Raw genomic sequence first — 22,373 nt, forward strand, 5'->3', positions numbered from 1 at the left:
TGCCCCGCCCCGCCCCGCGCTCGCCTGCCCTCCGTGCCCTTCTCCAGGAGGCCCTTCCGCTTCCTTTCCCGTCCCGCGCCTTTCCTTCCCCTGCGCGGGTGAGCTCCATGGTGGAGCGGGGGCGCGCACCGGCAGGGGGCGCGCTGGCGGCGGGGAGACGCTCTGGGCCGCTGACTTCCGGGTGTCAGTGGCCAGAGGGATCGGGGCCCTCCATGGCGCGGCCGCGCCGGGCCCGGCGGGAGGGCGGCGGAGCGGCGCTGCCCCGCTGAGCAGCCGCGGCCCCCCGACATGGAGCCCGAGACGCTGGAGGCGCGCATCAGTGAGTGCGGTCGCGACCGCCCCGCCGCTCCCTCTGGCGCGGCCGGCGGGGGGGCTGTGAGGGAGGGGGCGCCGGGGGTCGCGCGTAGCGGGGTATGGAGAGCGCGGCTCCGGGCAGGTGCGGGGCTCGACGCCGGGGGTGGGTGTGGGCACACCCGGGAGCTGCGGTGAGCCCGGGGCGGGCGGGCGCGCGGGGGTCAGCGGGGAGGAGGGGGCGAGAGTTTGTGCACAGGGCAGCCACGGGAAGGGGCGAGTGCACACCGGCGTATTTCTCCTCCCTCACCGTCCCCCGCCACTGCACCTGGTGGAGCTGGCAGGGAGGGAGTGGGATCGACGTTGCCCCTCGCCTGGGGAGGTTTTTCTTACCGTCCCTTCCTCCCGCCCGCAGACAAAGCAACAAACCCCCTGAACAAGGACCTGGACTGGGATGGTATCAATGCGTTCTGCGAGCAGCTCAATAAGGAGCTGGAGGGGTAAGTGCTTCATCCTTTCCAGGTCACAGGCCTAGTTGTGGTCCCTCGCACAGTAAAATCCAGTGGGATTGTCCCAAGAGCTGAATAGGCACAAAGGCTCTCAAGGTAAGGGTAGGTGGGGGGGGGCCTGGTCCACTAATGGAAGGTACCCCCCAGGTTTTGAGGTGTCTTGGTGCCTTATCAGTGTCTTCAACTTGCGACATGCTTTTCACCCCTGGATTCCCAGAGAAGAAGACAGGGACCAGGGTTTTCATCGATAACCGCCTAGCTTTTTTTTTCCCCTCACTCCTTCCAGTCCTCCACTTGCCACCCGACTTCTTGCCCACAAGATCCAGTCTCCGCAAGAATGGGAAGCTATCCAGGCCCTCACGGTAAGGGCATCTGCAGGCTTGTAGAACTAGATGGAGGGGCAGGGCGTGGAGATGCTCCAGCTTTACTGGAGAAGTATGGGAAGCTTTGAATTCTCTCTAAGAAAGCCCTGGAGCACCTGGGCCCTTGGGTGGGAGAGGGAGCGAAGGTGGTTCCACAAGTCAGGAGAGGTTACTTGGTTACTTCCTAAGATCGTATCCTGTTGATAGGAAGCTTTTTGGGTTTTGTTGTGGTGGTCTTGGCAGTGCTGGGTTAATGGTTGGACTCCATGATCTTGATGATCTTTTTGAACCTAAATGATTCTATGATTCTTAATCGTGTTGCGGATCCACACTGTGAAACCCTGATTTGACTTCTCTAAGGGTATCCCTTTCCATGGGCTGTTGAGCCATCTCTGCAAAAACTGGCTCCAAAGAGGAAAATCTTCTGTTTCTTTGTGGGAGAGTGCTTGACCACCCTGGGATGGGGGGAAGAGGGTTTTCCTCTGCTGCTGTGACAGGAGCCACAGGCCCCACACCTGGTGAAGGAGAAGGAGGAGGGAACTGCCTCCTGATCCTGCTGCTGTCCCCATGCTGGGACTCACCTGTCCCCTCTCCCCAGGTGCTGGAGTCTTGCATGAAGAGCTGTGGCAAACGATTCCATGACGAGGTGGGCAAGTTCCGCTTCCTCAATGAGCTCATCAAGGTGGTGTCACCCAAGGTGGGTCTCAGGGCATCGTGCTAGAGAGGACTCCTGGCGACAGGAGGACTTTGGGAAAAAGTGGTGGCTGAGCAGAAAGGCCAGACAGCCCCTGGAATGTAGGGAAAACAGGACAGTGTTAGTATGAGATCTAGTCCTTGTTCCCTGCTGAGTATCCTGGTTGGAAGGTGAGTTTTCACCCCTCTGTTTCAGGCTGATTGTTGATGTAGGAAGCTGAGGGCCAGCTAGACGTGATGCAGCCAGCACTTGTGAGACAGCTGAGCTCACGTGCAGGCCCGGAGTCACCTTCTCTGCATCGCTGTTGGGCTCTGTGCTGGATGTGCTCAGGAACCTCCCCCAGCTCTGACATCTGACCATGTCTCTCTGGGGTGTCCCAGCCTGATTGAGACACTCAGGGAGGACAAGCCCAGGCCTGGTCAGTGGTGTTCTGGCGAGTCCATCTGAAGGACCAAGTCATTACCTGCTCCTCTGCTGATGCTGCTGTTCCTGCAGCAGAACAAGCTGTGTGTGCTCCCCTATTCAGTCAAGACAGTGAACACCAGCAAGTGTAGGGTTAAGGGAACAAAGACTAAATATGACTAAGGAAAACATTTGTCTGCCAGTCACAGCTTGTGATCTGCAGTGATGAATAACCAGGAACAGTGACAGCAGCATCCTAAAGCCCTCTTGCTTGGCACCCTAGAGCATGTCCTCTGCCTTAAGCCACTAGACTCTGGTGGCACATGCACTGTTTCTACTACCAGAACTCCCAGCAGACCCACAGGGGAAGGGTGAAGGATGATTGCATGGCAGGAGGAGAGCTGTAGCATTTGGATATCTCCCTACTGTGTACTGGTCATCTGGGGCTCACCTTGCTCTAAAGGATGCCAGGCACTGGGCCCTGCCTCGGAGACCATTAACCACAGTCCTTCCTCTCCCAGCCTTGCTGTCCCCTGTTCTCGAGGGCTCCCTTGCTGAGCAGCTTCTGTTGGCAGGACCCTTTTCTTCACAAGGAGGGGACAGAGACCTGCCTGAGCCTTCCCACCTATCTCTGTGTGTTGCTAAGGGGCTGCTGCTACAGCACTTCTCACACCTATTGTTTTCCTGTTGTGGAAACCAGGCACAGCATAGGATGTGTTGCAAGGCCCTCATGAGCTTCCCTACTTGCTTCCTCTTTCCTCCTCCTTGTGCCGTTGGAAATAGTCTCACTTCTCCTGGGGAGTGAGAGGAGAGGAACAGGCCAAGCTTGCAACGGCTCAGATCAGCTTCAAGCCGCCTCTTTTCTGTTCCTCTAGTATCTTGGCAGCCGGACACCAGAAAAAGTGAAGTCAAAGATCCTGGAGCTGATGTACAGCTGGACACTAGGGCTGCCCCACGAGGTGAAGATCTCAGAAGCCTACCAGATGCTGAAGAAACAAGGTCTGGAAGGGGAAGGTGGATGGATGGTTTACCCTCCCTTGTTTTTTTTGTCTGGACAGAGTCTGAAATGAGCTCTCCCTTCCCTGTGCCCAGACCCATGACATCCATCAGTCTGGCTCAGCACTAGGGTCAGGAGAAGGACTGGGTGTCTTAGGGCTCCTAGCCGGGCAGAGGGAGTTGCTGGTGGTCCAAGTTGCTGGGTGGGAGGACATATCTGCTTGCTTCTGTGGGAGATGGGGCCCTGGAAAGGTCTGGGGCTGAAGGGCTATGAGTGCTTTGGCAGTAGATGCTGGAATTTTCTAAGAGAGGATATCTATGGGGAGTTCTTGTGAAAACACTATCCAGGGTCTTGGGTAACAGGAGCAAACCCACACACCGTCAGTCCTAGCTGGATTTGGTGGGCCACTAGGGAAAGAAGACCTGGGTGGCGGTGCCATCCCCAAATGGGTGAATTTTGCTGATCTCTGCTTTGATGTCTACTGTAGGAATTGTGAAGTGTGACCCAAAACTGCCCGATGACGCTCCTTTTCCACCGCCACCCCCTCGGCCCAAGAACATCATCTTTGATGATGAAGAAAAATCCAAGGTGAGGGCTCTGTGCAAGGAGAGGGACAGCAGGCAATATCCTCCTGCTCCAGTATCTCATGTCCCCCTAATGTGGAGATCCAGAAAGAGTTGAGGCCCCTGCTCCACATGCTCTCCTTCAGAAAATTGTATCACAGGAATGCTGAGGGACTGCTCCAAAATCATGACAAAGGAAACGGACAGAGGGGGGGCATGTGGGTCTGTTTGACCTTTGACTTAGCTGAGTTACCTGGCCACAAGGTCTAAATCCAGCCCCAGATGCTGCTGCTGTTATCTCTTCCCCACCCCAGCACTGCAATCTGCTTATTGCCTAACTACTTATACCCTCCTGGACCCATCCTTTGTTGTCTTTCCATTGGAATTGTGTCAGGCAAATTTCTGCATTATCAGTGCTGATACATTTAAACAAGTATTGAGCTCCTCTGGGTCTAGTTCTGCAGCCAGTTTGCTGCAGGTAACACCTTTTGCCTCCATGGATCAGAGTCTGCAGATGAGGATTTATAGGTGGCCAGTGGGACTGTTCACTGACTGTGGAGAGGGAGAGAAGGTGGGAGCTCTCCCTCTTCACCAATTGCACCTGCAAAGAGGCATGTTAAGAGGTCTGAGTCCATTGCAATCCCATGGCAATTCTTGCACAAACCAGGCTTTCTCTGTCTCAGTGCTAGTGCTGCTGCACTCTAGACTCTCTGTAGTGGGTAACAGGCAGGTGGGAGCAGGGTTAGAATGCAGGGAATCTTCAGGGAAAGACCTATCTCATATAACCAGAACCATAATGGGAAAAGGAAGGGCAGTTTTATTTCTTCTCTCCCTGGTCTCTGATAGCTCCTGTGGCTGGGCTTTCTAAACAGCTGGCATTGTCCACCGCCTCTGCCAGATACAGGTTTGGGGCAGGGGGAACTACTGGCTCTAGTGTAGCAAGAGTGACTCTGGCTGCCACCCCTCAGCTTGGGCTCAGAGGTGCCTTCTCTTTTGCAGACACTGGCTCGGCTCTTGAAAAGTTCCCATCCCGAGGACCTCCGGGCTGCCAACAAGCTCATCAAGGAGATGGTTCAGGAGGTGTGGCTGGGAAAGAGGGAAGCTGGGGGGACATGGTCTGGGTCGTGATGGTTGGCACTAAAGGAGCAGTGGCTCTGTGACCTCATGCAGACATACAGAGCTTCTGCCCAGAATTTTGCTGTAGCAGCTGCTAAAGAGTCCATATGTGGTTTCTGCCATCCCTTGGCTTCTTGGAGGAATGGCTCTGGGTGCATTCTGTGGCCCAAGCCCTGTTGCAGCACTAGATCTGCAGCAGTTCCTTCTGTTTGGCAAGTTATGGCCCAGAGATAACCTGGAGTTTTTCAGTGGAGTGGGAGCTGTTTTGAGGGCAGTATTGCTGTGCCTTAGACCAGGGAGTTGGTGATTGACTGGCTTCCTCTCCAAGTTATAGCCAAGAGCAAGGACATCCTTCCCCATGTGCTTCCCTTCCAGGACCAGAAGCGCATGGAGAAGATCTCCAAGAGAGTGAATGCCATTGAGGAGGTGAACAACAATGTGAAGCTGCTGACAGAGATGGTGACAAACTACAGCAAGGGGGAGACAACAGAAAGCAATGAGGACCTAATGAAGGTGAGGGAAGGCCATCCCAGCATCCTCCCTGGGCATAGCAGAAATGGGTGACCCTTATCCCCCTGTCCTCCTGCCTATTTTGTAGCCCCAGCTGAGCATCCTGCTGCTTACCTCAGCACCCCTTTCTCCTCTCTTCCAGGAGCTGTATCAGCGCTGTGAGCGCATGAGGCCCATGCTCTTCCGCCTTGCTAGTGACACAGAAGACAATGATGAAGCTCTGGGTAAACAAATCTGGCCTTTCTCATTCCTGCTGAGACTGCCGTGGAGGTGTCAGTGTACCCTGGTGCATTCTGCAGCAACAATGGCAAACACCCTCTCTGCAGTGGGTTGTTGCAGCTCCTCGGGCCTTGCTTTGACAGAATAGACAGAATCAGGGTATAAAAGTCACTCTCTTGACTGTTTTCAAACTTAGTTCCCACCTATTCCATTTCAGCGGAGATCCTGCAAGCCAATGACAATCTAACACAGGTGATCAATCTCTACAAGCAGCTTGTACGGGGAGAAGAGATCAATGGGGAGACAGTGGCTGGTCCCCTTCGAGGTGAGGAGACTTGGGGAACTGGGGACAGGAACATCAAGCAGAGAGACCCTATTGCTGGTTTCCTGCAGTGTAAGAGGAGATTGAGAGCAGTGGAAAGGTGAAACCTGCAGCAGGTCAGAGTGGGGCTGGTGAGATGAGGAAACAGCATGTAAGGGTGACTGATGCATGAAGAGAGGGAACTGGAAGGGAGAGCAGGGCATTGTCCCTCTCCCAGGTGTGCGGAAGGATGGGAACTGGCCTCAGCACACTGCATAAGGACTGGGTAAAGTTTTTGATTCTCAGTTTCTTCCTTTTTTTTGCAGGCAGCACCTCAGCGCTTCTGGATCTGTCTGGCCTGGAGCTTCCAGCAACATGCCCTTCCTACCCAGCCTTGCCCACCGTTTCAGGTGGCTCAGCAGTCCCCATGCCTGACCAGGCTGGCTCTGTCTCCTTGCTGGATGATGAACTCATGTCTTTGGGTGAGAAATCCAGAGCAAAAGCTCTTTATTCTCTCCTTGACTCTGGATAGTCTGCATGGGTGGTTCTTGTGGCAGCAACATTAATAAGAAAGAGCTCTGGGAGAGGTGAATAATGAAAGACAAAGAGATGTCCCTCATTTAGCATGAGGGAAAGACCCTGCTATGATTCTGAACTTCAGTCCCAAGGTGTTTTCCTACCTAGTCAGAGAGAGCCTGCAGGGATGCCCCCACTGATTTGCTCTGGGAAAACTGACCTGGCAGGTAAATCAAGCATGATGCAATGGCCATCCCCAGATGGGATCACAAGGGTGGGTCACCCTCAGCTCCTCATGTTTACTGCTTGGTGTTGAAGTCATGAGCTGACAACAGATGCATGGGACTTCCAAAACTGTTCACATGGAAATCTTGTGAGGAGCAAATCCTAGAAGGCTTTAGAGTCCTTCTTTGCCCAACAAGATGTCTGTTTGCTAAGACAGGTGCTTTGAGTACAACAGCATGAAGTAGACAACATGGTCAGCCAGACTTGTCAGCCCAGTAGTATTCACTTTTCTGCCAATTGCAGTGAGAACTAGACTGCAAATGAAGATCTCTGGACAGAAAAAACTACTATCACCTTCCAGGCTCTCCCCCATCCAAGGATGTGGGCCAGAGATGGAGACCACTTTGGTGGTTCTGCCCTGCTTCGTCTCTCTTATTCAGGCCGCGTTTATTGCACTTACCCACTTGATAGCTAAGCTTCATGTTTGCTTTTACTCCTGGCAGGCCTGAATGACCCAGCACCACATGCTGCCCATGCCAGTGACACCAGTGGCTGGAACAGCTTCCAGGTAATGTGCTGGGAGCCATGGCAGAGGGTGGGGAGGGTAGTAAAAGCAATAAATGAAGAAGCAGGGAAAGATCCCAGATCTGATGGTTGGTGCTGAAATGCAACCCTGCTTTGAGGGCTCTCCTGTGCATTCTTTTTACAGTCATCAGATAGCAATGAGCTCGGTATCACCCCTATCACAGCAACACCACCAGTCAAAGCAGATGCTGGTGCATCCTCCCCCAAACCTTCTCCTAGCAGCAGTGGCCTGGATGACCTGGACCTCCTGGGCAAGACTCTGCTGCAACAGTCTTTGCCTCCGGAGTCTCAACAAGTGCGATGGTAAGCAGGGGCAGTGCAATCTCGCACCTCTCCTCATCTTTTCCATTTCTGGGGTGCTGGACACAGCACTTCAATGCCCCGTTCCACTCCTTGCTCTTTCCCTACAGGGAGAAGCAGCAGCCACCCCCTCGGCTCACCCTGAGGGATCTGCAGAACAGGAGCAGCTCTGGCACCACAGCCCACAATCCCAGCACTCCACCTGTGCTCCAGAGTGTTTCCCCTAACCCCACACTGCCCCTGACCTCAGAGCTGCCTGCCCCTGCTACACTTCCAAAGGCTGCCACCACACCAGCAGGAAGTACTGCAGTCCCACCACGGCCTCCTGCCACTGCGCTGCCCCAGGAGATCTCGCTGGCCAACATCACTGTGCCTCTGGAGTCAATCAAACCCAGTGAGTTGGGAAAAAGAGGGGGGCAGGCATGGGGGGAACAGACGCTGCACACGTGGTGGGGAAGAACGTGAAGAAACTTCTTGCTTGTTGGATTTTGTGGAGGTTGAGGAGGAATGCTGTCTCTGTCAGTTGCATGGAGTTTGGGTGATGGGGCCAGTTCCCTCCTGGCTGACTGCTGCCTGTCCCTGCCTTTCCCACAGGCAGCATTCTCCCTGTGACAGTGTATGATCAACATGGCTTCCGTGTCCTCTTCCACTTTGCTAAGGATGCCCTGCCCGAGAGGCCTGATGTGCTTGTGGTGGTGATTTCTATGCTCAGCACGGCCCCGCAGCCCATCCGCAACATTGTCTTTCAGTCTGCCGTCCCCAAGGTGAGGGAACTGCCGGGGCTGAGGTCCCCAGACTGGGCAAGAGCATGATTCTACTTCTGCAGGAAAAGCAGGATGGGTTGAGAGAGCTCTGTGGGCATGGGGGCAAGTTGTGTTGCCTTCAGATTAGCGGGAACCGGCACAATGTTTTTCTCTTTGACTAGACAGTGGAAGCTCCCCAAGTACAGGAGCAGAGCTTCTGGCTGCCAAATCACTCAGGAGTGTGGGGTGCTCTTCTCTCTCCCTAGGTAATGAAGGTGAAGCTACAGCCTCCCTCAGGCACGGAGCTGCCAGCGTTCAATCCCATTGTCCACCCCAGTGCCATCACCCAAGTCCTGCTGCTCGCTAACCCACAGAAGGTAATGGCATCATCCCTGGAGCACGAGCAGAGGCTGGTTTTGGTGCCTAGGCAAAGCCCTTACCCTGTCCCCATTGCCTCTCAGCATTGTCTGAGAGATATAAATGGTTTGTGCCTCATGCCTTTCTTCCCCTCCTTCTGATTGCTTATCCTTTCTCCTCCATCTCCAGGAAAAAGTGAGGCTACGGTACAAGCTGACCTTCACCATGGGAGAGCAAACCTACAATGAAATTGGGGATGTGGACCAGTTTCCCCCACCAGAGTCCTGGGGAAACCTCTAGAGCCACATGTTGCAGGCACTACACTGCAGATTCCTCGGGAAGCCAACCCTGCAGGGCTGGAGCAGCCTGAGGAGATGGGAGGGTGGGTGGGGGGCTGCTGCTCACACTCTGTTCTCCAGGCAGTCAGGTGAAGGCCCGAGGGAGCGTGCCTCAAGGAGGAGAGCAGAGATGCCAGGAGATGTTCATCCCACAAGACTAGGAGCAGAGTGGAAAGCTTCGTGTGTGTGAACAGTTGCCTTCCCTGCTCTTCCGAAGATGACACTCCCTCCCCAGTCTGTCCAGCTTCTCTTCTAACCCTGCTTTCCTGCTCTAGGTGCAGTAGGGAACAAGGACAGGGAGCTTTAACAGCCTCAGCCCAGGGCAAGGGCTTGCAAAGGAAGATCCTTTTCTGCTCCCTCTGCACTTCCCAGCTTTTCAGCTACTTCGTGCTCTATGGTGCTCCCTCTTGTCCCCCCTTCTCCCCTCCTTGGAGCTGGGCCCCAGTGTTTCCCTATCTGTTGGGATCACACTGGAGCTGGTATGGAACAAGGCTGGACAGAGGCTAGGTATCTCTCCAGCACCAGAGAGCAGGCAGCTGCCCTTGCTTTGGGGGGGCCAGGGAGAGTGATCGTCACATCTCTCTGTCTTAGCTGCTTAGAGAGCTGCTTGTGGGAGGTGAGCCCCAGGGTGGGACCCTGGGGGCTGGGAAGAGCTTGCTCTGTGCCTTCCCAGCCCCTTTTAGCTGGAGTTCTGAACCCCCACAGTGGGGTGGCCCACACTCTTCCCACATTTTATCTATCATAACAACTTTAAGAACGGGGGCTGAAGAGGGGCACACTATAGGGGGTAGTCTCCTTGCAGCCTCCTGACAGATGGGGAGAGGAAGCAGCGCTTAGTCTTCCTCCACTTTGGCTGGACTGGAGAGCTTGGAGGCGTGGGGAGCTTTCTCAGCTCTTCAGTGTCTTCTTGCAGTGGGGTAGGTGATGGGCTGGGAGCCAGGGAGAGACAGGAGCCCAGCCCATCACCACTAAGCTCTTCACAGGGGCGTACTGGGGGGGGGGGGTTCAGCTGTGCCTTGCTCACCTTTGCCCGCAGCTGAGGGCAGGCCTGGCTCCCTGTGGCGGGGAGGGGGCTAACTCCAGCCACCTAATCACTGTGACACAAGAGCGGGGATCTGCAGGCACGGAGGAGACTGGGGAATGGCACATCCCAAGCAATCCTGATTCCTCATGGAACTTGAGACCACAGGAGCTGCTTCCCATTTCTAAGCTGGTTTTGAGAGGGCCTGAGCATAGAAAACAGAGGCAAGCTGTGCCCTGTGTTGGCTTATCAGAGCCAGAAGGCTTCTGTGAGGTGGAGACAAGTGGAGTGCCTTGCACTCTTGGCTCAGAGCAGCAAAGGTGATGTGTCTCAAAGCTGGGCACAGCAGGCAGTAGAGGACAAGGAGAAGCAAGGTCTTTGTGCTGGGGTTCTGCTGTGTCTTACTTCCCTTTCTGGTGTTAAGGGTTTTGTATGGGTTTTTTCCTTGCAGATCTTGTTTGGTTCTTGAATAGACTTGTATATATTTTCAGTGCAGAATTCTGTAAATGGAAGAAAACAAACATTTAAAATTAGACGCCCGGCGCGAAGAATCAGCTGTATTTATGGGAAATAAAGAGTTCTTTCCTGATCCTGTCCCTCTGCCTTTTGACCCAAGGAATACATTCTCACACTTCACCTTCCCTAACCTCTGAGGAACTGTATTGCACCCTGCCTAGGGTCCTTTCCAGCTCAGATCCTGCCCCTGCAATCCTGTAGTTTATCCCACCGTCACCCAGGGAGAGCCTTGCTGCAGTGATTTCCCCATTCCTGTGAGCGGGGAGTTGGGATGGTGGAATTCCCCCAGCAGTTCTCAATTCCTTTTCTGAGAACAATTACTTCTAGGCTGCAAACTGGGTGCTGCCTACTTCCCTCCCCACTGAGAGGCAGTGGGCAAGGGTCTGTGCCCCACAGCCCATGGGAAGCAGGGGTTGACCTTGCTCCCATGCCCCACATGACTTTTTGCAGCTTTACCACTGATGGTAGCAGCACTTCCTCTTCCCCCAGGCTGCCTCTTGGAAGCAGTTCCATGGGGCAGCTTTACTGCAGGGGTGCAAAGAGGGGCATCTGCTCTGGCAAACAGCAGCCTGAGGCTGGGAGTGGGTCTCTGACACTGCAGGGGAGGAAGGGCCTGGCTACCAACTGAGGCAGCCAGGGAGGATCTGGGCAGGGCTTTGCTGCATCTTTGCAATAGGTGCTGGAAGTGGATCAGGGGATCAGATGTGCTCTGCCACAGGTTTAGAGCAGCCTGGTGTTTTGGGCAGGGAGAGTGGTGCTCCCTCACCCCGTACCTGCTTGAAAACAGCTGCCAGTGCCACTTTGCCATACAGTCACTGGAGACTTGACTCTTACCAAGAAGCACAACTCAGCAGCCCACAAATTACTGCTCCTTAGGCTTTGGGGCACAGGCAGAGTGGCCCTTCTGCCTCTTTTTCCTTTTCTGCTTGCCTGTTCTGCCCACAAGCAAACCGCTTCTCATTTGGGCTTCGTTTGCTACTTCCTTTGCCAGCCATGTAACCCAGCCAACAGCAACCTCTCCTCTCTCTTAGAGTAGGAGGAGGAAAGCCCTGGGTGCAAGTGAGGCTTACATTTCATAGAGCCAGGGCCAAAGGTCGTGGTGGTGTGAGGGGGATGCTTTTAGAAAAAGGAAAAAAAAAAGTATGAACCTTGTTGCAGCTCTGCAGAGAGCAGGAAACACCCGAGCCTGAGAACAGGGAGGTTGTGGTCCCCGTGCAACTGTGCAAGTGCTGCTGCTCTGCACTGGGCCCACCCGCCCTGCTCGGAGGAGCTCTGCTGGCGGAGGGGGAGCAGGGAGGAAGGGGCCTCCCCAAAACACAAGGCAACTGCCGTTTGCCACAGCTTTGCAGTGGTTCCGGAAAGCCTCAGCGAAGGCAGGGAGGGAAAGCAGGGTGAGGAGCGCAGGAGGGGTTGCACAGGTGGCTTTGCTGCTTCTCCTGCTTTTGCAATGACAGGGGGGATATGTCACAGGGGAAGAGGATGGAGCACCCGTGAGCAGAGAAAGGTGCCTGAGGAGTGTTGGCAGAGTGTGGGTGACCAGGTAGGGCGGGGAGTACACCAGGCACCCAGTGAACCACACAGCCAGCTGGCACCGGCACGGGCTGCCCCGCGGCACAGCTGGTGGTGGGCAAGGCAAGGGGGGGAACCACCCTAGCTGAGACAGAGAGCAAGAAAGAGAGCGTGGGCTCTTTGCTTGGGCTCGGCAGTGGCATGTGCTTGTCCTGCCTTGTTTGTGTATGCTGTAATAATATTTCCCCTTTAAGGCTTGGCTGAAGTTATTTTTACTTGTGGGGTGGTGACAGGAACACAGAACGGAGCAGGAGCCCTGAACTGCTCTTACCTGATCTGCGGCAGAGGGGCGGACGGAGGAAGAAGGAAGCTCAGAAAAAGAGAAGGAGCAAGAGAGAGGAGTTCAAGGGAGGAGAAGAGAAAGCAAGCAGGGCATCCCCAGGGAGAGACTAGGGAGGGCACCAGCTGGGAAACTGAAAAAGGGGGAACGAGGAAAGGAGAAAGAAGAGGAGTAAGGAGGGAAAGGTCCTGAGGAAAAAGCAAAGAGCAAAGCAGCTCCTGGGAGCCAAGGGGCTGCCGGCATCCAATGCCAAGCATTACCAAGGGCTGCTGAGCAGGTACAGTCAAGCAGAGTGGCTCTCCTGGTCTCCTCTCAGCTCTCAAGATGATGAAAAGACAGTTTAATCGAATGCGGCAGCAGCTCTCCCATCCCAACATCGCCACCCGGTAAGGATTTCTGCACTGCCTGTACCAGAGGGCTGAGAGGGAGAGGGATGTGGGTTCTGGAGGGTTTGTGCTGGGGCTGTACTGACTTCCTAGTGACAGTGGCCTGGGAAAAGGGGGAAATAACCCTGAGTTTAAAGCATCTTCAGCATAAGCCAAGAGGCTGTGACCTCCTGGCACCTGAGGGACAGTGGGAAGGAAGGCTGCGCTGGTGTTGCTCAGGAGCGATCTGATCCCCAAGCCCAACTACCTCTCCCAGGGCCCACAGGTGCTGCATCCACCTGCAAACAGGGCTTTCCCAATCTTGGCTTCCTCAGGATGTGGGGCAATGGGGCAATGGGGAGGGACCTTCCAGCCACATGTGCTCGGCTGTGTCGTGACCAGAAGGGTGTTAGGAGCTGGGGCTTTCCCTCCCCACTGAGCCTGGGGTGTCTCATGGCTCTAGCCAGCCCAGCAGTATGGGCATCCTGAAATGGTCTTTGAGGAGAGGACTGGGGATCCTCAGAAGACCTGTGGAGGACTTACAGCTTAACACAAATCCGTCTGTCCCCATCCTACATCTCCCGCTTCCTTATTTTTCTCTTTGGCTTTCCAAAGGTTTCCCCTTGCAAACCAAGAACTGAAATTACAGGGCTAGGCCCTCCCTTCCCGGCCCCCCCCTCCCTCTTTCTTACTGCTACCTCCACAGGTTCCCCAGTGCTAGGTGGCTAAGTGGGACCAATCATGTCCTCTGGACCACAGAGGTCATTCAGTCAGCCCAGCAGATCGGCCACAGAGAAGCAGCTCCTATATCCTGGTGGCCTCTTGATCTTCTTGCATTCCCCAGAGGGGAGCATAACCCCCTTTCCAATCCCTCCTCCCTCAAGATTTCTCATCTCCATGTTAGACACACCTCCCTTTTGCTTAATGCGAGACAGGCAGCTTGTGGAGTCCAAGAGAGTTCTTTACCCTCTGCAGAGCCTCTCCTCCGTGGGCCACGACCTCATGTGATCTTGCTTGCCTTCAACCAAACCACCCACATTTCCTGCAGCTCCACAGCCTTGTCCCATATTGGCTTTGGCGGGCGGTGAAAAGAGAGAAACACGAACTGGAGAAAAAGCAGCAGCAGAGGGAAAGCAAACAGGGTTCCCAGGACATAGCAATGACAGCAGGCTGTTGAAGCAAGTCTTCCTGTATGAGAGGCATCAGGGAGGTGTGGGGGTCACGGTGGCTGGTGGGTTTTGAATTTGCTTTTGAGCAGAATTTGATGCAAACCATAAGTTTCCTTTGTCAGATTCGCTGCTGCAAAATCAAGCAAAAGCTGGTTTTGTGTGGGTGTTTCTGGAGAGGCTGGTGTTGGTCTCAGACCCTAGCTTGACCACAAGGATATCCTTGCTCTGACACAAGTGGTCTCATAGCCAGTGGCTGCACTGGCCTGCAAAGATGTGTAGATTCACCTTCAGGGGAGAGGTGAGCAGTCAAGATCAACTCCTGTTGTGGGCCCCATCTCCAAAACCCAGGCCACATCTGGGCATTTTTACTGAGGTGCTCTGAACTGGAAACTCTGTCTGATGGGGTTGTCCACTAGTCAGCAAAGTTGGCTCCCTTTGCCCTGCTTCTGCTGCTCTTATCCCTGTGGGCTTGTTTTACCCATAGCATTGTGTCTCATGGTCCAGGCTATAGCCAGTCTCCTGCTCCCAGGAGTCCAAAGAGAGGCAGCTAGGATGCATAAGGACCTGCCTTTCCAAGGAGGCTGATGGAGGTCATCCCAGTTTGCTGATGGTTCTTTCTCCTTTGCAGAGCTCAAGAAGCAACTGAGTTCCTGTCAGAAGATTTGCTGCAGGTAAGGCATATGCTGGGCTGGCAGGCGTGTGTCTGCTTGTGTCTGGGCGTGGGAACCTGTCCCACTCCTGCCTGCCATTCACCCTGCCAGCACATCCAAGTCATGGGGTTGGGATCCGCCTGTGTGCCGCAGGGTGATTTCAGGACCATGGCGTTAAGGGAATGGCAGGCTTCTGCCACTGGAAAGGGCTTCCCAGGCTGCCCACAGAGGGATGAATCCTGGCCAGGAATTGTGTTCCCTTTTCCCTGGACTGGGGATGCTTTGGGCTGTAGCAGGCAGGCCACCTGCACCCAGAGCTAGGTAGGGGGGAAATGGCCTTGAAGTACCCATGGTTGATGAAAGGGTTTCCCCAGTCCCACCTTTCTGCTCCAGATTGAGCAGAGGATCGAGCCAGCCAAGCGAGCAGCTCACAGTGTGTCCAAGAGGCTCCAAGCCTGCCTGCAAGGGCAATGTGGCTCTGAGATGGACAAGAGAGTGGTGAGTAAAGTCCTCCCACTGCAGCCTGTGCTCACCCCAGCTCTGTCCCTCACCAGCAAATGGGATGCCAGGCCCCAGCTTTGCCGGATTTGTTGAAGGGTGGCCCAAAGCTGTGCCCTGCCTAGGTCCCATTGCCAGCAGTGACCACCAGCAGCCTGGGGTGAGCAGTGCAGGGCAACGCTTTCAACCATCACTAACTTGGGACACTCCTGAAAGAGAGACAGAGTCTTTATACTGAATAACCCTCCAAAGTCCTGGTTGTCTATCCCCCTTCCCAAACCCCTGTGAATCTCTGGCACCCACTGATGCCCTCTGGTGAGCAGCACCACAGTGTGGCCAGGCACAGTTGGTGTCACCACTTCTCTCTCGAATCCTTGGCTCTGTGCAGAAGAAGCTACCCTTGATGGCTCTGTCCACAACGATGGCTGAGAGCTTCAAGGAACTGGACACGGAGTCCAGCCTCGGGTAAGTACTGGTGGGGAAAAAGTGCCAGGGTGACCCCAAAAGATGCCAGACTCTGGCAGTGACACTGTCTTGGGTCAGGGGCACTCATGGCTCAAACCCTGTCCCAAGAGCAAACACTGGCATTGGAGTGGGAGAGGGGAGAGCCAGCACCTTCAGCCTCCCATTGCAGAGTTGGGCCAGGGGCTGGCTCAAGGTCCCACATGGATGCGGCTACATCAGGGTGTTGGGTCAGAGAGGGGCATGGCTCCAGCCCACTGCCATTTCACCTCTGTCCTCACTCAGGAGAGCTCTGGAGATGGGCTGCTGTATACAGAGCTCACTGGCAAAAATCCTGGCTGAGTTTGAGATTGCACTGGAGCACAACGTCCTGCAGCCACTCAACAAGCTCAGTGAGGTAATCCTGGCTGCCCTTCTAACTCCCATCCCACCACTCCTTCCTGTGTTCCCAAACCTCTTCCATTCACTCTGGCCACTCTATCCCCCAGGAGGAACTTCCCATCATCCTGAAGCACAAGAAGACTCTCCAGAAGTTGATTTCTGACTGGAACACAATCAAGAGCCGGTATGGGGCCCACTGCAGCTTGGGTGGCCAGGGCATACAGAGCACAGCCCCCTGACAGGTTGGGGGAGAGAGGAAGATGACTGCCCTGGGGAGTGAATTTCCAACAGCTTTTTGGGAGCACCCAGCCAGACCCTCTCTGCAGGTGCATCCTTGCTCTGGGCTGAGCTGGTTCCATGGCCCGAGAGAGAAGGGCAGTGCCACTGCCAAAGGCAGCAAAGTGCCCCAGTGCTGCTTGGTGCCACTGAGATTGTCCAATTCCAACTCTTGCCAGTGGCAGCCTGTGCCATGCCAGATTTCTCTAGTAGTCTGCACAGCTGTCCCACTCCATGTCCCTGGCACTGAGGCCATGAATGTGCCTCTTCTCTCCCACCCCAAAGGCTGAACCAAGCTGCCAAGAGCTCCAGTAACAGCACTGGAGCTGGTGCTGGTCCAGGGGCATCTTCTGCTGCCAACAAACTGGAGATCTTGAAGGAAGAGGAGGAGGAGGTAAAGAGGAAGGTGGAACAATGCAAGGTGAGAATGTCACTGCTCTCCTCCATGGGGCAGTTCCAGGGCTGCAGACCTGCTTCCCTCCACCAGTCTTGTCCAAGGTGACCCCATGGTGAGATGGGTTGCAGCCAGCCAACGTGTCCTGCCCTCTGCAAGCAAACAGCCTCCTCAAGCAGAAACAGAGAGATGCCCCAGGCCCAGGGAATAAAAAGTGTAAAGGATTCAAAGAGTAAAGGATTCTGCTTTAGAGGAGGCTCCAGGGGCTATAGTGGGGAGCTCCTTGGGCTGGGAACCAGCTGAGCTAGAATCTGCTCTGGGTGGCAGGAAAGTTTCACATCAACTTACTCCTCTTCTGCCCTGTTTCTCTGAAACGCCCAGCATCTTGTCTGGCAGAAGTCATGAGCTCACTGGAGTTGAAGGTGCAGGGACCTCTTATGCCTGAGCCACTTGTGCCAGGACTTTGATCATAGGGGAGGTTGCTGCCACTACTCAAACGCAAGCAGTGGAGGCAAGGAGGAATCCCCACCACACTCAGGGACCCTGTCTAGACAACTCACAGATGAGATGAAAGACTTCATGTAGGGGTCTCCTCTTCCTCGGGTGCCAGAGAGGGGACGGAAGATTGCTCCTCTCTGTGTCTCCCTTCCCAGGATGAGTACATGGCTGACCTCTACCACTTCTCCACCAAGGAGGACAGCTACGCCAGCTACTTCATCAAAGTAAGTCCTTTCTCACACTTCTCCTCAGCGTGTGAACATCTCCTGGGGTATGTCTGAGCCCAGCCTTGTACCCATCCGCACCAAGTCCCCCACCCAGGACAAGGAACAGACTGAGGCATCAGCAGATGCCTATAGCTGGCCTTGCTCCAGGCACTGCAGGTTAATGTCGCCACTAGCACTAACTGCAAACAGAGTGGCTTGTCCCAGTGACCCCCCTCTCCAATCTACTCTCTATCCCTCACTACAGATATAGTTCCATGGACCTCAGGTGGGTTCCCTTTGCAGCTCCCTCTTTGCCCTGCCTGCATAAGGGTACAATGTCCTGGTAATGGGTGTCTCTCTGAGAGGGGCTGGTGCCAAACTGAGTGCTGTCTGTCTATACCCTGTCTGGCAGCTGCTGGAAATCCAGGCCCAGTACCACCGGCAGTCACTGGAATCTCTGGACACAGCTCTGGCAGAGCTAAGGGAAAGCCACAGACAGTCAGGTACCTGCTGGCTCTCCATGCAGCCCAGGGAGGGCTGCAGCCGAGCCTGGGGGATATAAGTGTGGCCAGCAAGACTGGAAAAGGCTCATTTTCCCTCCCTAACATCTGCTGCTCTCTCCCGTGTTTGGCTGGTGGGTTGGGGACCGCAGCCTGAGGTGAGCTGGGGATGCTGCCTAACCTGTCTCTGCCCCTAGCCAGCTAAGTTTGGATTGGAGTGAGATGTTGCCATGGTCAGATGCTGGATGGCCCCAGTGGCCACCATCCCTCTTGACATTCTCCTCCCTCTTCCAGAGCCCTCCTTCAGAGCAGACACCCCAGTGGCAGGGTACTATGGCGTGTCCCTAGAGACTCACCTCAAGAGCTTGGGCCGGGAGATCGCACTGCCCATTGAAGCCTGTGTCATGATGCTGCTGGCCTCCGGCATGAGGGAAGAGGTAGGGAGTGCTCCAGACCCCCTCACCACCTTCCCCCCGAAAAGGCAGCCCTCTCAAACTTGAAATGCATCCCTTCCCACTTTGCCTCATCCCAGGGTCTCTTCCGGCTGGCAGCGGGTGCATCAGTGCTGAGGAAGCTGAAAAGCAGCTTGGCCAGTGGCTCCAATGCCCTGGAGGAGTTTTACTCAGACCCCCACGCTGTGGCTGGTGGGTGCCAGTGAGGCAGGGTGGGGGAACATCACTGGGCAGTCCTTGCCATCCCCCAGCTGCCATCAGCCCCCACTGCTCCCCCTCCCTTCCCAGGCGCACTGAAATCCTACCTGCGGGAGCTGCCCCAGCCTTTGATGACCTTTGAGCTCTATGACGAATGGGTCAAAGCGGCCAGGTGAGTCCAGACGTTGGGGTGGAAATGCCTGGCTGGTCTCAAAAAGGCCCCAATCAACCCCCTCCATCCCTTCCAGCACTTGAAGCAGGGATGCTCAGCCTCATTTGCCATGTCAGGGGTATAAAAATGCAGCTCCTCCATGGATGCCTACCTTAGCTGCTCAATAAAAGCAGGACATCTCCATCCCCAGGGCTATGGCCTACATGGGGTGGCCAGCACTGGCATTCCTCCTTGCCCACCTCCTTGCCTGCCATAGGGAGCAGGCTGAGCTCTCCATTCCTCCTTCTTCTCTCTTGCAGCTTAAAGGATGTTGACAGCCGTGTACAGAGCCTGCGAGACACCTGCAGCCGCCTGCCCCAAGAGAGCTACAACAATCTGAGGTGTTTTGCTGGAGCAGGGCTTCTTTAGCCCTGCAAGGAGCAGGGCAAGCAATCACTGGTAGTGGCTGTTTCTTCCCCAAATCCATGCCTACTATACCTTCACCCTCCTTTCACCCCGCAGGTATCTGATCAAGTTTTTAGCCAAGCTGGCTGAACATCAGGAGGTGAATAAAATGACCCCCAGCAACATCGCCATTGTGCTGGGCCCAAACCTGCTGTGGTCGCAGCAGAACACAGGGTAAGGTCCAGCTTGGAGGGATGGGATGCAGTTTCCCAGCCATGGGAAAGGCCAATCCAGCAGCCTTCAGGCTGGTTTGAAGCACCTGTACCTCTTCCATTCTCAAGTCCTGTGTTTGTTCCCAAGCTGCATGTCCCTTGTGTCCTCTTAGCCACTCTGCAAAGCAGCAGAGGAAAGGGCTGAGACCTGAAGCACTTGTGACATGGATGGCTTTCAACACCATTGGCCTCCAACACCAAACCAGGGTTCTCAGGACAGGGAACAAGGCCCATCTCCCACCCTGCCATTCCCCTCAGCTGGGCTGGCTTCCCTTCAGGCTCTGGCCCCTCAGGAATGAACACCAAAAGCCATTTGGGGTTAATGCCCCCCAAACCCCTTTTCTGATGCCTACCCAATTCCTGTCTCTCAGAGACCCCATGCAACTGGACTTGGCCTCGGTCTCCTCCATCCAGGGTGTGGTGGAAGCCCTCATCCAGAATGTGGACACCCTCTTCCCCGGAGGTAGGGTAAAGGCACCACTTGGTGGGTCACAGCACATGGTGAAGGGTAGAGGAAGGGAAAGGGACATTTCTCCATCCCCAGGAGGAGGGATTTAGGGGCCTGCTCTGGCTCCCTGCCATGGGGTCATTGCTCTGGGCCACAAGTTCTTCCTCACAGGGTCTCCTCCCTTCTCTCCACCCAGAGGTAGATTTTAATGTCTCAGGATTGTTCACACTGCCTGCAAATAGTGGACTTAGCAAGGCTGCCCCAGTGGAGAAGCTGACCCCTGAGCTCCCTCCAGCCAGCACTCCCACCCTTCCGGATGGAGAGACGTAAGTCTGCTGGGAACTAGGGGCTCTGGCTGTCCCACCTCTCCCTATGTTCTCCTCCCATCCCACCATGGGATGGCCAGGGGCTATAGCCTTGCAGGTGGATGCCTGGCCTCGAGGCCAGGACCGCCATGCCCAACCAAAGCCTGACTTGCCTTGTTCTCTGCGCAGGACGTCGAGGGACCCCGAGGCCAAGTCCCAGCTGCCATCCCCAGCACTGACCAAACCATCTCCTGAAGTCGCAGGGCCACCAGCTCCAACAATGACTGACGATACCAGCCGCAAAGGTAAGGGTGCCCCAGATGGCACAGTGCTTGGAAAATGACACCCCTGAATGCCACCTCCTGTAGTTTAGCCTTCATCCTGCTGTTCCCTGCAAAAAAGGCCACTGAGAATGTCCTTGTCACCAAATGAGAGGTAAAGCCTCTGGCCAGGGTAGCATGGCCAAGATCCAGCTGAGGTGGGACCAGGGGATGGACACAGTATGTCCTCCAGTGTTGGGTTCTCCTGTAAGGAGGTGTAAAAACTCCTGGCCCTTTGTGAGGGGAAGAGGGAAATCCCCCCAAAAGCTGTTGTGCACTTGGGTCTCCAGTACAGGAGCTGGGCAAGGGACAGTTTGTCCATCTGTCTGCCCGCAGCCCCCCTACCTGACCCATGGCTGGCACCACAGCCCCCTCTGCCCTGCAGAGATACACCAGAGGAGGGTACCCCAGCCCAGCCCAGCTTTCTTTTCAGGCAAACGCCCGGCTCCAGCCCGACCCACGATGCTGCCACCGCCTGTGGCCCAGTCCCAGAGCACAGCTCCTGCCCCGGCAGCCAGCCCCAAAGCCCTGCCACGACGGATGGCACCCAGCCGAGCCCCCTCTGTCCCGCCGCCGCTCCCGCCACAGCCAGCACCCCGTCACAGCCGAGATGTCCCACTGTCCCCCAAGCCTTCCACTGGTGAGGCTGACATAAGGGCTGCCATGGACTGTGTCCCAGGAACCACAGATGAAGGGCAGCTTCTGTCTGCAGGAGAAAGCAGCCCCTTGGCCATATTGGCCCCAGCAGGACAGCCCACAGAGAACTGAGCAGGGCGTGGGGGAATCACAGGCTGGGGAGATGGGGCCTGGCGTCCATCTGGAAACCCAGCAGGTGCTGTGGAAACACCAGGGTGGTGGCCTGAGGGACTCCTGCGCCTCCACCTTGCTCCCTCAGCTTACACCACCTGGCACGCTCCACCTGCCTCCCCTTGCTCTCCCGCCTTCACCTTCCCCCACCACCATGTCCCTGCCAGGGCCCAGCTCCCTGCCCAGCTCCCCCACTGCAGGCCCAGGCACTGCCTGCAGCTTTTGGGCCAGCGTGGGCAGCTTGGCCTGGTGGGGTCATTTGTGGATGCTCAGCCATGACCCCAGCCCCATTTTGCCTTAAAACGCGTTGCCCCAAGAACATACAGACAAATATGTATAAATACAAATAGATATGTATGTATATATATATATATATATATGAGCGCGTATCCTGTGAGGAGCAGCTGAGCAAGCTGGGGGCGTTTAGCCTGGAGCAGGCTCACGGTGGCCTTACCGCTCTCTACAACCGCCTGATAGGAGATTGTAAACAGGTGGGGGTGTTGGCCTCTTCTCCCAGGCAACCAGAGACAGGGCGAGAGGACATGAGGAGGAATTTCTTCCCGGAAAGGGTGATCAGACATTGCAACGGGCTGCCCAGGGAGGTGGTGGAGCCACCGTCCCCAGAGGTGTTTAGGGAAAGATTCAATGTAGCACTCAGTGCTGTGGTCTAGTTGACATGGTGGTGTTCGGACATCGGTTGGATGTCTTTTCCAACTTAACAGATTCTGTGTCGGTTTGCTACTATTTGAGGAGCTGGTGTCAAATTCGCAGGCAGGTGTGAGCAGGTGCTGGAGGCCGCAGCCCTCGCGGCCGCAGCGGGAAGAAGGTAAGGGAGACACGGCCGAGCCCCGGGCCGGGAGGGCGGGGGGTAGCCCGCTTCCCGCTGCCAGCGGAGACAAGCGGCTGGGCCGTAATGGCGATCGCACCGCCCCCACGCCCCGCCGGCCAGCAGGGGGCGCTGTGCCGCCGCGCGCCCCCGCGGGGGGCAGTGGCCGGGGAGGCGCCTCCAGCCAATGGGCAGCGCGTCCGGCCCCGGCCCCGCCTCCTCCGCGCATCGTCACTGTGGGCGCCGGCCCTCGGCCCCGCCCCGCCCTCTGGACGCCGTCAGGGTCTCCTATTGGCGACGACGCGCGGGCGGTGGGCGGTGACTGGCGGCGCGGCGGGGCGGGGCGGGGCGGACGGGGCGGGCGGGGCGCGGCTAT

At 55.8% G+C, this 22,373-nt stretch overlaps 2 protein-coding genes across 3 annotated transcripts; both read left to right on the plus strand.

The window, feature by feature from the left end:
- GGA1 (golgi associated, gamma adaptin ear containing, ARF binding protein 1) lies at positions 1–10,638 on the plus strand. 2 transcript variants are annotated; one of them, XM_027660334.1, is made up of 17 exons: positions 1–98; positions 707–791; positions 1,087–1,162; positions 1,761–1,859; positions 3,134–3,257; positions 3,743–3,843; positions 4,818–4,898; positions 5,310–5,447; positions 5,587–5,668; positions 5,881–5,988; positions 6,291–6,446; positions 7,209–7,273; positions 7,415–7,593; positions 7,701–7,984; positions 8,185–8,354; positions 8,600–8,710; positions 8,880–10,638. In XM_027660334.1, the coding sequence occupies exons 4-17, from the start codon at positions 1,776–1,778 to the stop codon at positions 8,988–8,990; spliced, it is 1,794 nt and encodes a 597-aa protein (XP_027516135.1). In that variant the 5' UTR covers positions 1–98; positions 707–791; positions 1,087–1,162; positions 1,761–1,775; the 3' UTR covers positions 8,991–10,638. The 2 variants fall into 2 exon arrangements, with proteins under 2 accessions (XP_027516135.1, XP_027516125.1); XM_027660324.1 differs by lacking the exon at positions 1–98 and adding an exon at positions 207–319.
- Positions 10,639–12,027: 1,389 nt separating this feature from the next.
- SH3BP1 (SH3 domain binding protein 1) lies at positions 12,028–21,520 on the plus strand. The gene is made up of 18 exons (XM_027668805.1): positions 12,028–12,800; positions 14,577–14,619; positions 14,992–15,096; positions 15,485–15,561; positions 15,844–15,955; positions 16,047–16,123; positions 16,501–16,636; positions 17,263–17,331; positions 17,726–17,816; positions 18,108–18,250; positions 18,346–18,457; positions 18,554–18,635; positions 18,935–19,015; positions 19,137–19,253; positions 19,663–19,754; positions 19,936–20,065; positions 20,234–20,349; positions 20,798–21,520. Exons 1-18 carry the CDS (start codon positions 12,739–12,741, stop codon positions 21,130–21,132), a joined length of 1,980 nt encoding a protein of 659 aa, XP_027524606.1. The 5' UTR covers positions 12,028–12,738; the 3' UTR covers positions 21,133–21,520.
- Positions 21,521–22,373: the final 853 nt, after the last annotated feature.

Source organism: Corapipo altera, unplaced genomic scaffold (genome assembly GCF_003945725.1).
Source record: "Corapipo altera isolate COAL_440 unplaced genomic scaffold, ASM394572v1 1, whole genome shotgun sequence".
In the NCBI taxonomy this organism is placed as follows: Eukaryota; Metazoa; Chordata; class Aves; order Passeriformes; family Pipridae; genus Corapipo; species Corapipo altera.